Source organism: Elephantulus edwardii, unplaced genomic scaffold (genome assembly GCF_000299155.1).
Source record: "Elephantulus edwardii isolate Elephantulus edwardi_28Jun2011 unplaced genomic scaffold, EleEdw1.0 scaffold00129, whole genome shotgun sequence".
NCBI lineage: Eukaryota > Metazoa > Chordata > Mammalia > Macroscelidea > Macroscelididae > Elephantulus > Elephantulus edwardii.
In genome coordinates, this window is record NW_006399879.1 from 5,077,651 (window position 1) to 5,094,926 (window position 17,276).

General features: G+C 47.5%; 1 protein-coding gene across 1 annotated transcript in view; it reads right to left on the bottom strand.

The window, feature by feature from the left end:
- The window catches only part of POLN (polymerase (DNA directed) nu), a 296,309-nt gene that overhangs the window by 184,084 nt on the left and 94,949 nt on the right, over positions 1 to 17,276 (bottom strand). Inside the window, exons 7-11 of the mRNA XM_006893654.1 lie at positions 16,108 to 16,176; positions 14,175 to 14,235; positions 13,172 to 13,236; positions 6,671 to 6,754; positions 6,181 to 6,276 (exon numbers count right to left, since the gene is read on the bottom strand). Of these exons, the coding sequence (XP_006893716.1) occupies positions 6,181 to 6,276; positions 6,671 to 6,754; positions 13,172 to 13,236; positions 14,175 to 14,235; positions 16,108 to 16,176 (375 nt within the window). The remainder of the gene's footprint in view (positions 1 to 6,180; positions 6,277 to 6,670; positions 6,755 to 13,171; positions 13,237 to 14,174; positions 14,236 to 16,107; positions 16,177 to 17,276) is intronic.

Below are 17,276 nucleotides of genomic sequence, written 5' to 3' on the forward strand. Positions count from 1 at the left end.
CTCCCATCTTGTCGACTTGTTCATGACCCATATGCCAGGAAGAAAAACAAACTAGAGAATAATAAATGGTGACTAAGTTGGCCATCAATGACCTCTCCAGAGTACTGACAAGCAACGATGTCAGGCTGGAGACTAAGGTGTGCTGCGCCTGATCAAGGCTATGCTCTTCACATTACTATGCAACAGAAAGCTGGACAATGACTAGGAATGACAGAAGGAAAATGGATGCCCTTGAGCTGTGGTGCTGGAGAAAAGTACTGAGTATACCATAGACTGCTAGGAGAACAAACAGGTTCGTTCTAGAGAGGGTGAGACCAGGCTACTCCTTGGAGGCAAGGATTCTGAAGCTTTGCCTGACATACTTTGTGCATGTTGCAAGGAAGGACCAGTCCTTTGAGAGGGACATAATGCTTAGGAGGGTGGAGGGACAGCAGAAGAGAGGAAGACCTTGGATGAGATGGATTGACTCAGTGACTGGGATTACAGGAGTAGGTGTGTCACGGATGATAAGGTTGGCTCAGGATAGAGCAGGGTTCAGAGCTGTTGTACATAGGGCCACTATGAGTCACAAGCGACTCGACAGCACATAACAACAACAACCACAACACGTCATTTGGGTACATAGACTGAGAACTGCCAGAAGTTTAAGCTGGGTTCAGAAGAAGCCATGGCACTAAGGATCACTGCTGGAGTCAGATGGATCCTGGCTGAAAACAAAGAGTACCAGAAGAATGTCTATTTGTGCTTTATTGGCTATGCGAAGGAATCCGACTGTGTGGATCATAACAAATTATGGCAGACACTGAGAAGAATGGGAATCCTAGAAGACATAAGTGTGTTCATCTGAAACCTCTATCTAGACCAAGAAGGTGTGTGAATGGTGAAAGAGAACACTACTACATGGTTTAAATTAGGAAAGATGTGTGTCAGGGTTGTTGCTTCTCTCCATACCCATTCCATGTAGATGCGGAGGAGATGATTCTCTATGAAGAAATAAGTGGAATCCGGAGGGAAGGAAGATTCAACAACTGTGTTATACAGATCCAGATATAACCTTGCTTGCTGGAAGTGAAGAGGACTTGAAGCACTTGCTGCAGAAGATTAAAGACTACTGCCTTCAATATGGATTGCATCTCACATGAAGAAAAACAAAGATTTTTACCATTGGACCGATGTGAGACATCACGATAGATGGAGAAAAGACTCAAACTGTCAGTGACTTCATCTTACTTGGATCTACAGTCAATATATGTGGTTCCAGCAGTCAGAAAATCAGGAGACGTATTGTCCCAGGAAAGTCTGCAGTCAGAAACCCATCCAAATTATTGAGGAGCAATAATATCTGTTTGAAGACTAAGGTGCAACTGGTTCAGACCATGGTCTTTTCAATCACTTGCTATGCATCTGGAAGCTGGACAATGAATAGATGACAGAAGAAGAATTGATGCCTTTGAACTGTGGTGTTGGAGAAGAGCATTGAACATCCCATGGACGGCCAGGAGAACAAGCAGATGTCTTAGAGAAGGTACAGCCAGGGTGCTTCCTGGAGGCAAGGATGGCAAAGCTTTGTCTCTCCGATTTTGGGCACGTTGTTAGGAGAGGCTACTCTTTGGAGAATAACATCGTGCTTGGAAAGGAGGGGGTAGTGAAGGAGAGAAAGACCTTCAACCATGTGGCTGGACACAGTGATGGCAGCACTGGGCCCAAGTGTGTGAGACTGTGAGGATGGCATGGGGTGGGCAGGGCTCAGCTCTATGCTCACAAGGTTGCTATTACTGGTACTGGACTTGACAGCACCTAACAACAAGTCCTGTAGCTGCACAGAGACGACACCTGTGGACCTGGATGTGTGCTTCTTAGGAGCAGGACATAGCCAGACTTAGTTCCGTTCACCTCAGGGCACATGGTACCAGCCCATTCACCTTTGTGTATGGAAGGGGCACCAGTCAGGGACGAGTACCTGAGCCTTGGCACATTTTCTGCTGTTCATCATCTGATGCAATTTCAACTTGAGAAACAGCAGTTTAAAAATCAGGGTGAACAGGAAAAGTCGAAATAAGATAAAGATATTTGAAAAGAAAAGTAATTTCTAGTGGTCACTCTTGAGCCTCTAGCAAAGAATCTTTTCTTCTGAGTGAGTTTGGGATGAGAAAGAGAAAATGGATTTCTCTTCTCAAGCAAAGGCCATAACAGCTTCCAGCAGCATCAACCTCCTCCTCAACCAAAAGCAGCTAATCCCTCTGTTAATGGAATGCAGTCCTCTCCCGAACCTTCTCCACATTAGATGGAGGAGAGCCAGGTGCAGTGAGGGGCTGCCACTGTGTGACGGGAGCGGGAGGACCCGTCCTGGAAGATGCTTCCTCATGCACCTGGAGCTTCTGGGAGGAAACAGAGCTACCAGGTAACACCACCAAGGATGGCGGATGCAGAGGGGGAGCCTGGATTGGTAACTGTGAGTCAGAGGCATGCTATTACCTCGTAAAGGTGGTATTTTTTTCAGAAGCTCAAGACAAACAGCATGACTTGTAAAGCTATTATGATCCAACTATGTCTTGGGAAAACGTGGTCAAACTCTTAATTCTGATACAAGCAGCATAGAGAGGAGAGTCTGGTTTCCTTCCCGACATCAGGAAGAGAGGAGAGTCTGGTTTCCTTCCCGACATCAGGAAGAGAGGAGAGTTCGGTTTCCTTCCCGACAGCACTGGCTGCCTGGAATTGCTGAAGGAGCAGCAAAGGAAAGGGCAACACTGCCAGCTGGTGCCAGGACGGAAAATGAAGCAGGCAGGAACGGCTCAGGCCGCCAGGCCAGCACAGACAGGACAGGAATTCGTGGCTTTCAAGGCACCCCTCTCCTGGAATTCTCAGGCATACACTCTGTCTGCCACGAAGCCGACCTTTTCAGGCCAACAACTAGTGCTAGTGCTGTTTGGTGCCAGAATGAGGGGGCGGGGGGAATGTCATTCAGCAGAAGAAACACAGTGAGTCCTAGAAGTGAGGATGGGGGACTTCGTCTCATGTACTTTGGGCACATCACCCGGAGGGTCCAGTTCCTGGAGGACTTCACACTTGTAGAGGGTCAGCAAGAGAGAGGGAGACCCTCAGTGAGATGGATGACACGGGAGCTGCAACAGAAGAATCAACCATATTAAGAACTGTGTGGACGGAGGACCGGGCAGTGCCCTGAGCTGTCGTACGCAGGGGCTGCAGGACTCGGGGCCAGTGGGCTCCAGCGTGTCAGGGACTGTGAGGACGGAGGACCAGGCAGTGCCCTGAGCTGTCGTACGCAGGGGCTGCAGGACTCGGGGCCAGTGGGCTCCAGCGTGTCAGGGACTGTGAGGACGGAGGACCAGGCAGTGGCCTGAGCTGTCGTACGCAGGGACACTAGGACTCAGGGCCAGTGGGCTCGAGCGTGTCACAGGACAGGACAGCACTCAAGTCTGTCGTTCACAGGGTCACCATGAGTCATACTCTACTTGGCAGCATCGAACAACAACAGTGACAACTTAACACAATTCAGTCCTGCTTGCTGAGACTGCAGAGGACGTGGTGACACAGCGGAGCTATCTGGATGACTCAGAGAACTAGGTTCCACAAAGGATCGTTAATTACCTGACAGTTGGGAAAACACCCTCCGCCATCAAGTCAGCTCCAAATGACAGCTGCACTGAGAGGCAGAGCTGACCTGCCCCGTGGTGTCTCCAAAGCTCGAGTCCTCACGGAAGCACACCGCCTCGTCTTGCTCCTGCACAGCTGCTGGTGGGCTCAAACCACCGACCTTCAGGGTTGAGCCAAGTGCTTTAGCCCCTGTACCACCAGGGCTCACCCACTGCTGTCAGGTTGACTCTGACTCCCAGTGACCCACTTACAGAACAGAACTGCACAGAGTGCTGCCAAGACGTAGTCTTCATGGGAAGAAGCACGGTAGGCATGGGGGTACAGTAGGGGGGCCTTGCTAATTCAAAGGCAGGTTGGTGGGTCAGATCCTCCACCTGCCCGACGGGCACAGACGGATGAAAGGGGCCCTGGCAGCACGGTGCATTCCATGGAGGACTGCTAATCAAAGGCAGGTCGGTGGTTCAAAGCCACTACCTGCTCCACAGACACAGATGGACCCTGGCGGCACAGAGCACCATGTGAGGGGGGGCTGCTAATCAAAGGCAGGTCGGTGGTTCAAAACCACTACCTGCTCCACAGACACAGATGGACCCTGGTAGCACAGAGCACCATGTAGGGGGGGAGCTGCTAATCAAAGGCAGGTCAGTGGCTCGGACTCACCACCGGCTTCATGGACAAAGACGGACGCTTGCTGTCCTTAGGACAACAGCACTGGAAACTCAGCGGAGGGTCACCATGGGTTGGTCCATTTTTCTCTTAATGGGTTTGAATTGCTGACCCTTCAATCAGCAGTTCATGGCTTAATTACTATATCAGCAGGAGGGTTTATGTCAGGTGTTGTCCTGAATACCACACACTCTCTCTCTCTCTGACCCAGCCCCCCAACTCCCCTAAACCCTCTCAAGATTCCAAGAAGAAAAGTGCTCTCCCTCTCTTCCTTTTCTAGATCAGGAGCTGAGGCCATACTCGAGCCAGGGACGTGGCTGAGCGCAGTCCATGCTCTGTGCTGCCCCTCAGGACCTGGGCGGGGGTGCTGTGCTGTCCTGCGAGATGAAGAGAGCTTAGAGAACAGGCTCCGGAAGCAGCAGTCTGAGTTCTCTTCCGTGAGACCATCCATCCACAGGAGTCCTTTGCTGGTCCCATGAATGCTGCCCATGCACTGGTGGAGGGCCAGGTCAGCGAGTGGGCCTCATGAGGACCTGTGTTGGAAGTCTGGATCAAAGGGCTGAGATGGAGTGCAAGCAGATGGCGTTTGGAAAGACAATAATGTTAGAGAAGAGTCTAGAAGCAAAGCCTCCCTCTCCCTGCAGAGGAAGCGCTCATAGGCACGGACCGAGCACACCTGGAGCTCGTACAGTGACACCAATCTGCTCAGTCCTTAGCACGCACTGCCTCTTCTCAGGAGGATTGCCTCCTGGCTTCTGAAGAGTGTCTATACTCTGCTAAGCTTATACTCTTCAGAAGGTCAAGGACTGCAGCCTTCAATATGGACTGAAGCTCAGCATCAAGAAAACAAAGATTCTCACCACTGGGCCGATTGGCAGCATTATGATAGATGGTGAAGAGACTGAGATTTTTGACAGCTTTAGTTTGCTTGGCTCCACAATCAACACTCTTGGTACCAACAGCTAGGAAATCAAAAGATGAATTGCATTGGGAAAGTCTGCTGTCAGAGACCTCTCCAGAGAACTGAAGAGCAACAAGTCTGGAGACTAAGGTGTGCCTGATCCAGGCCATAGTCTTTGTAATTACTTGCTATGTATCAGAAAGATGGACAATGACTAGGGATGATAGAAAGAGAATAGATTCCTTTGAGCTGTGGTGTTGAAGAAGAGTACTGAATATACCATGAACTACCAGGAGAACAAACAGGTTCGTCCTCGAGAGGGTGAAGCCAGGCTGCTCCTTGGAGGCAAGGATTCTGAGGCTTCGTCTGACATATTTCTGACATGTTGTAAGGAGGGACCAGTCTTTGGAGAGGGACATCATGCTTGGGAAGATGGAGTGACAGCATGAGAGAGGAAGACCCTTGATGAAATGGATTGATTCAGTGACTGGGGTAATGGGGGTAGGTGTATCAGAGACAATAAGGTTGGCACAAGATAGAGCAGGGTTCAGAGCTGTTGTACACAGGGTTGCTCTAAGTCACAAGGGACTCAACAACACATAAAAACAACAACAGCAAAGCTGATAGAGGAGTTTACTGCTCCCTATCTTTTTAAAACCTTGCTCTTCTCAGGAGAAAGAAAACCAAATTGTTCTAATATCAATTTTAAGAAAGATGGAGACTGGCAACCTTTCGTACCTCTGGTCAACTGCTGGGCATTTAACAAAGAAACTGCCTGGAGAGGCAAGAATTTGGCTTCAGAGCTGAACCCTAAATGATCCTTCACAGAATCAGCACAAGCAAATGCTTCCAGAGAGCTCTTGTGCCAGCCTCGTTCTCCGTGGGCCCTGTGAGGAAGTAAAGCCCAACACGCACAATCTGCGTTCCGGCCATACGGGTGGGAGCACGCCAGAGCACGCCATTGTTCCAAGGAGAAAAAGAACACCGTGTGAACTTACCACAGCCTCGGAGGTGGACGGGTGCTTCTGCAGCGCCGTTCCGGGGAGAGTCTTCTTCCCACAAAGCAGGTGCAGCTTTAACTTGCCGAAGAGAATCTTCAGTGGAAGCAAACGGTACATGAGGAGGGATTTCCAGATGGAGAGAAAGCAAATGTTACGATCACAGAGTTAAAGCCACCAGCCGATGAAGACTCCTGGCTGGACATTACAGCGTGCTTACATTATGACTTTGTGGGGTTTATTCATTTAACACGTTGCCACACACTTTTGCATTTATGACCATGGTTTTAGAAACACTTCCCTCCCCCTCCCCCCCCATGTATTCCGGTCATTTGCAGCAATGTGTTAAAAGTTGTGAAGTTATGCATCTCAGTGAACTCATTCCTTGTGAGAGTATGGACTTGTAGACTTTCCAGATAATCAACATAAAATGATAGTTGCAAAATTAGAATACAATCTCCCTATATAAAGAGTCAAAATTTCACTTCACCTCACGGAGCTGACTGTTACTCGTTACGAGAAACTGTTCTCCAGCCACGAAATGAGCTTCTTGTTCCAATTCCTTGAGACGAGACTGTGAACGTGATGACCATAATCTCATTAGTTAAGCAATCTCCAGGGCTTACTCTGTTCATCAGATAAGTCCCAGCACAATAAAAGCACATAATGAAATGAAGTTAATCTACAATTCACCAAAATGGATACTCAGAATTAAAAATACACAACAGGGGCTACACTTGGGAGTGCTCCTTGGAGGCAAAGATGATAAAGCTCCATCTCACGTATCCCTGCATGTTGCTAGGGGAGGGCATTCCTTGGAGAGGGCCCTCATGTTTGGAAAGATAGAGCATCAGCCAAAGAGAAGGAGACCCTCAATCAGGCGCATTGACACAGTGACTGAAGCAACAGTCTTCACTGGGAGGACGGCACAGGATAGGTCAGAGTTCAGATCCGTTGTTCACGGGGTCGCTCTGCGTCATTCTTGACTCAACAGCACCTAACAACAGGCTCATTTGATCCCTTCCCTCAAACCAAAGATGACAATATGAAGGCAGTAAAGACAGAAATACTACTCTAAAAGGAGAGAGGGGGAAATAGACTATCCAACACACTCTGGAAAAGGAGCCCACTGTTCACTACAAACCTTGAAACTTGCCAAGATGTCCCCGGGCAGCAGTCAGGGCCACGCTGGGTGGTGACCACAAAGCCGATGCGGTGGTACTCCCACTGCTCAGAGAGAGCGGTTCTCAGGGGACAAGAAGTGGACAGGGTTCAGAACACAGCTGGGGTCGAGGGTGGGGAGGTGAAGATGACCCGTTGCAGGAGGGCTCCTTACCGTGCTGGCCAACACAGGGCTGAGCAGAATGGGGACCTTGGGCCACTGGCCTTCCTTCCATTCCACTCTGGGTGGGAGAGAGGTGGCGTAAGAGCAGGACTTTTAAAAGATGGTCATCCGTGTGGTATTGGCCCAGCGAGAGAGCTCGGAAGGCAGGAAGGGATGGGCTAGAAGGATGACTTGAAACAAGAATTGAAACAGTGCTGAGGCAGGAAGAGTGCAGCTATGAGTACTGTAATTACTGAAGGCAGAGAATACAAGACCAATGTCTATCTATGTTTATTGACTATTCAAAGGCATTTGATTCTGTGGATCACAAAAAGTGAGGCTAACATTGAGAAGAATGAAAATCCCAGAACTCATAATTGTGCTCATGCAAAACCTATTCCTACACCAAGAAGCTGTTTCCTGAACAGAGCAGAGAACACTACTACGTGGTTTTAAATTAAGAAAGATGTGTGTCAGGGTTGTATCTTATCTCCATACTTATTCCATGTGTATGATGAGCAAATTCTTCTCTATGAAAAAGAATGTGGAATCAGGATTGAGGAAGACTCAACAATAGGTTGTGTTCTGCAGATAACACAAACTTGCTTGTTCAAAGTGAGGAGGACTTGAAGCACTTGCTGCAGAAGATCAAGACTACAGGCTTCAATATGGATTGCATCTCAACATCAAGAGGACAAAAATCTTCATCACTGTACTTATAAGCAGATTATGATAGATGGATAAAAGACTGAAATTGTCAACAACTTCAATTTACATGGAATCCACAATCAACACCCTTGGTACCAGCAGTCAAGAAATCCAAAGACGTGTGGAATTGAGAAAATTTGCTGTCAACAACCTCTCCAAAGTGCTAAAGAGTAACAATGCCAGTTTAAAAGCTAAGGTGGCACTTCAACGATTTAGATCCTCCCAGAAGAGCTGTGGGTGAGCATTAACATTACTGGTAAGTATATTAGTTTTCTCCTGGACACAAGAGCCTACTATTTGGTCCTAAAAGCCTTCTGAGGTCCCAACTCTTCTCATTATTTCTTAGTTGTTGGAACTGACAGAAAACCTCATAAGCAGTTCCTTACTTCACCTCTGCTTTGCATGCGGACTTCCAAGTTATAAAACAACCCACTGGTAGATGGAACTTGCTCCAGGACTTAGGAACAATAAATGACATAGTTGAGCCTCTACATCTTGTGGTTCCTAACCTTTATACTATAATAGACAAAGTGCTAGTCAATAGGCCTTTTATTTTAAGAATTACCTTCCCTCTGTAACTTGATTTGTGCCACTATTAGAGCCTCTACTTGGAATATTATTGCTTTTTAATTTAACTTGCTAGTTAAATTTGTGTCTTCTAGGCTGCAACACTTCCATGATACATCTTCAAGAATATGAACATGTACAACTAAGCACAAGTGATAACAGTGCATCTAAATTCCAAAATCAATCTCCACAATAGCCTATGTTTTTCCTATTGCCAAAGGGGCCCTTTAGAGTAGTGAGAGAAGATCTTCACCCTGAAACCTACTGTGTCCCTTCTCAGCAGGAAGTAGCTAAGAGAATACACTGTCCCCTTTTCCTTATGAATCAAGGTGAAGTCTCTCTCAGGGAAGAGTGATAGAGAATGGCAAAGGACACACTAATGAGGGAAGCTGAATATCAAATTTACTAACAGTAGACCAAATACTGTATCAGGAAATGAGGGAGGCTTAATACAAGCTGAAGGTCACCTTGTGGCACTAAGGTGTTCCCTAAGAGTCAACATTGTTCTTAGTTTGTAGCAACTGAATCCCTCCCTCCTGAGATTAGATAAAGAGGAACTTAGCCTTATCTGTAAAAGACTTCACCATTATCCTTTGGTTTTGTTTTATACTTCCTTATGATTTTACTTTGTTCACCTTCCTTATGATTCTAAAGAAATACTCAGAGAAGCATGGCTCGGGGCCTTCAGTCATGGGAACTGTTGGCCCCCTGTTTTTCACACTCTCTGTTCTATATCATTCCTGGTAATCTGGTTCATTATTAATAATTATAAAAATACTTTACCCTCGGTCTGCAACACACTAACAAAGGAAATTAATCAGAACTGGCTTTGACAAGCACTGTGGCAATTGGACAATTAAAACAGACTTTCAAGGGGGAAGAAAAAGGAACCAACTGGGGGGGAGGGTAGAGAAAATGGTGCAACAATAAATGAATGGAAACCCAAAATATCTGTAAATGTTCATTAAAATTAATAAAATTTAATAATAATTTAAAATAATGTGGAATGTTTCAAATAAAGTAATAAAAATTTAAAAAAGCTATGGTTTTTGCTCGGCTCCACTGTCAACACTCTAGGCACCAGTAGCGAGGAAATCAAAAAACGTATTGCGATGGGAAAGTCTGCAGTCAGGGACCTCTCTCAAGTACTCAAGAGCAATGGTGTCTCTCTGGAGACTAAGGTGCACCTGATACAGGCCATGGTCTTTGCAATCACTTGTTATGCATCAGAGAGTTGGACAATGACTAGGGAGGATAGAAGGAGAACTGACGCCTTTAGGCTGTGGTGCTGGAGAAGAGTATTGAATGTACCATGGACTGCCAAGAAAACAAACAGATTCATCCTAGAGAGGGTTAAACCAGGCTGCTCCTTGGAGGTAAGGATTCTGGGGCTTCGCCTGACATACTTTGGACATGTTGTAAGGAGAGACAGGTCTTTAGAAAGGGACATCATGCTGGATAGAGTAGAGGGACAGCACAGGAGGGGAAGACCCTGTATGAGGTGGATTGATTCAGTGACTGGGGTAATCGGGATAGGTGTGTCAGAGGCAATGAGATTGGCACAGGATAGAGCAGGGTTTAGGGTTGTTGTACATAGGGTCACTATGAGTCACAAATGACTCGACGGCACATAACAACAACAACAACAACATGGTGAACAACAACACAATAATCATGAAAAGAAATATATGACTAGTAAGTGAAAAAAAAAAAGGCTAAGTTGTACTTTAAACATGGAAGAACAGACTGGATGATAGATTATTGCACCAAGATCAGAAAGGTGTAAATGCCAGTGAGCCTGAGCCAGAGCTGCACCTGCTGCTCCGGGCTGTAGGAGCCGCTGCAGCACCTCAGCCTCCAAATCAGCTCTGACTGCTGGAACCTCCAACAAGGGGCCTCTGCTGTTTGCACTGGTGCTAGTGTGCCTGCGAGAAGCCACAGATGTTTCCTCGCCCCTAACACTACAGCTATGGCAGAAAAGTGCTGCCACTTTACAAAGCAAGCACAAGACACTGTTTCCCCTTCTTAAATTTTCCCAGGTGCCAGCTAGTTAGTTAGGAAGGTGCAGTAGCAGCTTAAAGTGCCCACTACAGAAGTACAGACTAACGTGTGAAAGGCATAGGGCAATGTGAGCTCACATGAAGCCATGGTCTTCTCAAGTACCTGCCTGCTGGACAGTGAAGAAGGATGGCAGAAGACAGACAAGTCTGTCCTGGACAAAGTGCAAGCTGGGTGCTCCTCAGAGGCAAGGATGGCGAAGCTCATCTCACATACTTTGGGCATGTTGTTAGGAAGGGCCAGTCCTGGAAAAAGGCATCATGCTTGGAAAAGTAGGTAAAGGGTCTGTGTGAGAAAGGAAGACCCTTGCGTGTCAAGATGAACCAACATAGTGACTGTAACAACGGGTTTAGGTCTATTAGCGACGTAGAAAAAGCACGCGGGGCAGGGTTCATACATAGCTTACTCAACAGCACATAACAACAACAGTGCAATTAATGTCATAAAATGTGTATGAATGGGTGGAAAGAAACCCAGCTTACTCTGTAAAATCACAATTAAAAAGGCAGAAACCACAGAAAAGTGATCAAGGAGATGATACTGTGGAGAACGTCTTCACTGAACTCTTCAGAAGATGGAAAGAGCCTTGGACTGAATTTCTGAAAGGGATTTAACAAAGAGTCCACAGAAATGAGGGGAGGGAAGCTAATTTGGAACCGTGGTGCTGGTTTGGGCTGGCTGTTTTGGTTTTTTGTTGTTTGCTTGTTCGGTGGTACGCTATTGTCCAATCCATCCTGACTGAGCCCGGAGCCTGCGGGCCACAGACCTGCTCCACAGCATCCGACGCCATGGGATTCTGGAAGCACGTGGCCAGAGGTGCCTCTGGACGGGTTCAAACTGCCAAGATTGTGGTTAACAGTCAAGCGTCACCTAAGAACTCCTCAGGCAGCTCTGGAGGCTTAGTGGTAAGAAGTTGTGCTGTCAACCCAAAGGCACCCAGTTCAAATCCACCACCTGCTCCTCAGGAGAAGGCTGGGCAATCCCCTCCTGTGTGATTCGCTGCCTCTGAAAACCTGCAGAGGGTCCACTTTGAGCCGGTTCCTACTCAATGGTACAACAACAAGCACTCCTTACAAAAGGACTGCATAAGGCAAAAGAAAAAAGCCTACAATCACCTGAGTCAAAATACACCAAAAGTCTCATCACAGAAGCACTAAGAATCATGGAAACTGAAGAACAACCAAACGAACAGCGAACTCTTTGCAGAATAAGTCAAACCTTCAACTAGACCCAAGGCCACCCCCTGCCATCAAGCTGACCCTGAGCCACAGTGAGGTGGCCACACCTTACCCACCACTGAGTCTGTCCCCCTCATGGCAACCGCCTCTGGGTTTCCAAAACTGTAGGTCTTAACAGGAGGCGATCACACATCTTTCTCCACTGGACAGGTCTTGGATTCAAACCACTGACCTTTAGTTGGCAGCCCAACCTGGAAGGCATGATGGCACCTGGACCCCACATCACACATTTGTTGGAGTTGTTGATAGGTACGTGGAGTCAGCTCCAACTCACAGCAAACCCACTAGATGCTGTAACATCCACAGAATGAAACCCACTAGATGCTGTGACATCCTGGTGCTCTTAAACCCCTCACTGCAGCAACAATAAACGAATATTTTTTTTTTTTTAAAAGGAAAGTGAATTGGGGAAGGGGGATAAAATGCACAACAATGAATGAATGAAAATCTAACTTCTCTGTAAATGTTCGTTAAAATCACAAATAAAATTTTGTTTTAAAAAGGCAAAACAGAAAATACACCCCTTCACTGCAGCCGCTGGGCTGCCCCCTCCCTCAAGGGCTTCCTCTTTTCCCTGACTCTGCACAGCAGCACTCAACAACTCATGGGGCCCTGGGGGCGTGGTCTGTGGGGAGCTGTGCTGCTAAATGAAAGGTGGCCCCCTTTGGCACTCTGAACACCCCAGCGGCTCCTTGGGAGGAAGATGGGCAATCTCCTCTTGTGCAATTTACAGCCTCCGAAAAACTGCTGGAGGGTCAGCTGTGAATTCATTCCAGCCCAGCGGCAGTGAGCGAGTGAGGAAAACAGCTAAGACAGAGATGGAAGCATGAACTGACCCGTCTATCATTCTGCAATGGGGAGAGCTTTTTAAAGCACAACACAAAAAGCCAGACGACATAAAGGAAAAGATTTCTGAAAACCACTTGGCACTCCCTGCGGGAGCCAAGTCAAAGGGGCAGCACTGGTCCCATCTGTGTGAGGCGTGAGCGGGTGGGCAGGAAGGGGAGCAGCGGGAAGCTCTCTGGGGCAGTCACCACGCCCAGCTCCCCACGCAGGGCAACAACTGACCGTCCAGAGAGTGCGTGTCATCACTTACCCCAAGCACAGCAGACGTCCTCTCCATTTCTTCTTTATTTATCTGAATGCGGTGGCTTTCCATCACTGTGGTTCAAAATCCAACCAGACAATATTTGCATTCCATTAAGAAATTATTTTGTAGTAAAAGACTAAGGCCTAAGAACAACCTCCCTACTTCAGTGTGAACTCTGACAGCAACCAGCTCTCAGCGCCCCTCTCCTGCCAGCCCTGTAGAAGGCCGCTCTGTGTCTACCCCACAGGTAGCCGCTCTGTGTCTACCCCATTCTACAGGACAGCGCAGCGGCTCAGGGAAGCAGCTCTTGCTCTGACCATTCGGTAGGCGGCCAGTATGGCATGTGGGAGACTGGAGGGAGAATCCCTCCACCAGCCAGCTTGGCTGCAGAAGCACTGGGTGAGGCTCTGCTGTCCCATGTTCCCACCAAGACCTGAGGCAGAGTAGGGGGATTGAGTCCTGCAACATTCTTCTAGGGAACCTGCAAAGACACCTTCACTCTCAGGGGGGACAGGATGAGAAATGAGTAACTGGCACACATCCGGAGTCCCCGTCTCCTGCCCTGCTGCTGTTCAGGGTGTAGGAGCTGAAGTGGTATTTGCCCCCCAGCCAGAACACCCACTGACCCACACACTGTAGAAGGGATCTCGTACAACTGGAGTGCCAGAAACTTCTAGACCCCGAGAGAGGACACAGTACTGCCCAAATTGTGTGACAGAAAGCTCACTACTCCGGGAAATACAGTAAAACCCATGACAGCTAGAATTTATATGAGGCAGGAACCTGCCAGGGAAGAAAAATTTAAGTATGTTCTCAGACAAGTGACAGAGACTTGGGTAGACAATGCTTTATCAGAGGTGGAAACTTGGGAGGTGTGGAAAAGCCAGGCTGCCCTGGAAGGTCCTAGCTCTAACACATTACACTGTAATGGAAAGGAGAAATGACTCCTCTTAAAAAAAAAAAAGAGAATTCTCTAGAAAAAACCCACTATACTTCATGTTTACTTTACCTGCCAAAATTGGTATCAGTGGAAGCTCCAACGTACAAAAGAGTTGCCATAAACCATACACCTTTAATAGAAGACAAAATCAATGTCACTTTAAAATTTTCTTTCTCTCTGCATTTTGCTGAAAAGCCTAATTTGGGTAAAAGATTTGTGACAATTCTTGCAGGGGACATGGCTGGTCCCCACTCTAGCACACACTCCTCTCTCCCTCCACCCCAACAAAACCCAGCCTCCTTCCAGAGTGTTTTTTTCAAATCCAACTCTATAAAAGCCAAGTTGGAAAAGCCACACCTCTGCTTTTATGCACTCTCTCTCTCATTTTTTTAAATTTTATTAATTTTAATGAACATTTACAGATATTTTGGATTTCCATTCATTCATTGTCACACTTTTTTCTCTATCTCCCCCCCCCAAGTTCACGAACGAATTCTCATTTTTAAGATTGCTTTATGTATTTGAAGACTTCCAGACTTCCATTTCAACTTCTAAATGGGTTTACTGAATTTGTCCAAAATTTAGCTAGAATTTTTATTGGCTTTACACTGACTTGATATTTTGTGGAGGACAGAATCTTTTATTAGGTCATCCCAACCAAGTGCAAGAAAAAAGATCTGCTTCCAATCACCTTCTTCCTAAACCATGCTTATGAGCACTTTTTAAAAAAGTTTATTTTATATTGGTTTGTATCCAAAACTCGTATACATTGTGTTTCCCACTTTGCTTCATTCACACTGTTTCACACAATCATTCCCATCTCACCAGTGTTTTTGTTTTTCTTTCTGAGCCTTGCCCTGTGCTGGTGTACAGCTGAGCTCCCAGGGTTCTGAGTGCCCTGTCTGCATCCCTTCTCCGGCCCCTTGATGGGGGTGTCTGTAACCCCTAGGCCACCTTGCCTGGGCTGCTGTGCCCTGATCTTGCCTGTTGGGAGGTTCTAGAAGGAGACTGCAAGGAGAAGAGGCGAGCAGGTGGGCTTCTCTTCCCTGGCCCTGTGGGTTCCCAGCTGGCAGCCACAGCCTCTGGTGCTGACTCTGCACTCTCCCAGGCCAGTCTGACCTTTGAGTCCAAGGAGGTGAAAGAAAGCATCGGGCTCCACCAGACCCTGTAATACTACACCCCTATCTGCCTCCCTCCTCTGTGTTCACGTCTGTATAGCTCTCCACTCAACTCTTCTCCATTGTCTCTGGGAAGGCTATCTACTTCTCTTTCGGCTCTGACCAAGTTGAGTCACGTCCCTTTTACTACTAACCAAAATATGTGATCAACCTTCACACTAGTGGCAGCTTTAGGGACACTGCAGGTGAAGCAGAGGTTTCATTTTGGAGAGTGGTAGATAGTCGTGGACAACTGTTTTCCTCCAGAGGAAACTCTTCTCTAAAACATGCGAGTTTCTCATTCTGGATTACCTCTGTAAGATGACACGAGAAAACCAGCCCCTCCTGCTGAGCCGGCTCCAGGGTAAACCTTCACTGAGCTTCCCAGGCAGCCAACTTTCAGCTCGATCATTTGTGGAGAACAGAATGGTATTAGTTCCTCCCACCCAAGTGCATGGGGGAGGGGGGAATCTTTCTGCTTACTCCAGTCACCTTCGTCCTAAATGATCTCTATGAGCATTTTAAAAAATGATTTTATATTGGTTTGCGTACACATTTCGTACACATTGTGCTTGACACTTTGCTTCGTTCACATTGTGTTTCACACAATCATCCCCATGTTATGGGCGTTTTTGTCCGTTCTTTCTGAGACAGTCTGCTAGATACGTTGCGCACCACACGCCCAGCGCTGAGTGCAGGGGCTCGCTGGGCCTGAGGCCCAGTGTTCAAAGACGCTGGAGGTACGTGTGCTGCCTGTGAGCATGGCTCAATGGAAAGACGACTAACACGAACGCAGAGAAAGCAAGAAGCTCAGTTAACTAAAAACAATAAGGAAAATGTCTTGCCTTCAGTTGAGAGCACAGGTCCCTCGTAAGTCTGTGGAGTATGTTCAGGTTCACACACACGTTCTGATTCTTTAAAAGATGGAAAGTATTGACGGTTAGGCTGGCGTGGCGGGAACACTCACCACAGTCTAGAAGAGGTATCTCACCACATGCTTCCTAGCTAGATGGAGATCGGTCCCCCCAGGCGAGACACTATGTATCGACAAGCAGGCTCCCAGGTGACAGACAAGGAGCAGACAGAAGGGATGGGATGAGTCCTTCAGGATCTCGGCTCTGATCTCTCACTACTGTGACACAGAGCTTGAGCACACTGCCTTCCCTCTTCGCCTCCTCCAGATGCTGGGCTGGTCTGGCTGCTTCTCTGCTAAAGGCCTCCGATCAGAACTGCCCCCTCCCACACACCATGAACTGACAGCTGACTACACACCTCCCAGCATACGGTTACCAGTATTTCCCTGCTCTTCAATCAGAGGGCTTAGTATGTAGGCTCCCAACGAGTCAGCGACAACTCAACAGCACCTAACAACAACAACAACTCTATGAACAACTCATCGGGAAGAAAACTAGCAGAAGAGGTAAAGAAGCCATAGAAGCTCTTTTCCTGTGCCTCTTAGGAGAATGGCACACATTTCTGGCCAATGACTTAAAAGCAGACCTTCATCTCAGGAAGCCCTTTGGCCCAGGGCGTGGACGCAGGGCAAGCTGTCAGCAGTGCTGGTCAGCTCTTGCCAGGGGACAGGATGTGACAGCTGATGCCATTCTCATCTTATCTCACGTAAGCCAGAAAGAAACTCGGCTTTGAACTCAGAAATCTAACGTGAGAAGCAGAAGTCCTAAAAGTTTATGACTGGGCCTGTAAGCTTGGTCAGGTTTAAGGATTTTGTATCTCTGCTTTCTCATCTGTAAACGTGGACTGATAATATGGACATGGCAGCCCCTCATTTTGGTCCTCTCCCTCTGTTCTGACTCGGGGAGCCGGCCCTCCCTGGAAGCACGGTATCTGGGCAGGGCTGCTCACCACCATGGCCTCCCCTGACCTGCTGTGCTGGTCACTGAACAGTCTACCTGACAAAGCCCCAGTGAAAGAGTAGGTGTTGTGAAGGTATTCTGTAGATGTAATCAACAACCACAATCATATCACTTTATGTAAAGAAGATTATTCCTGACAA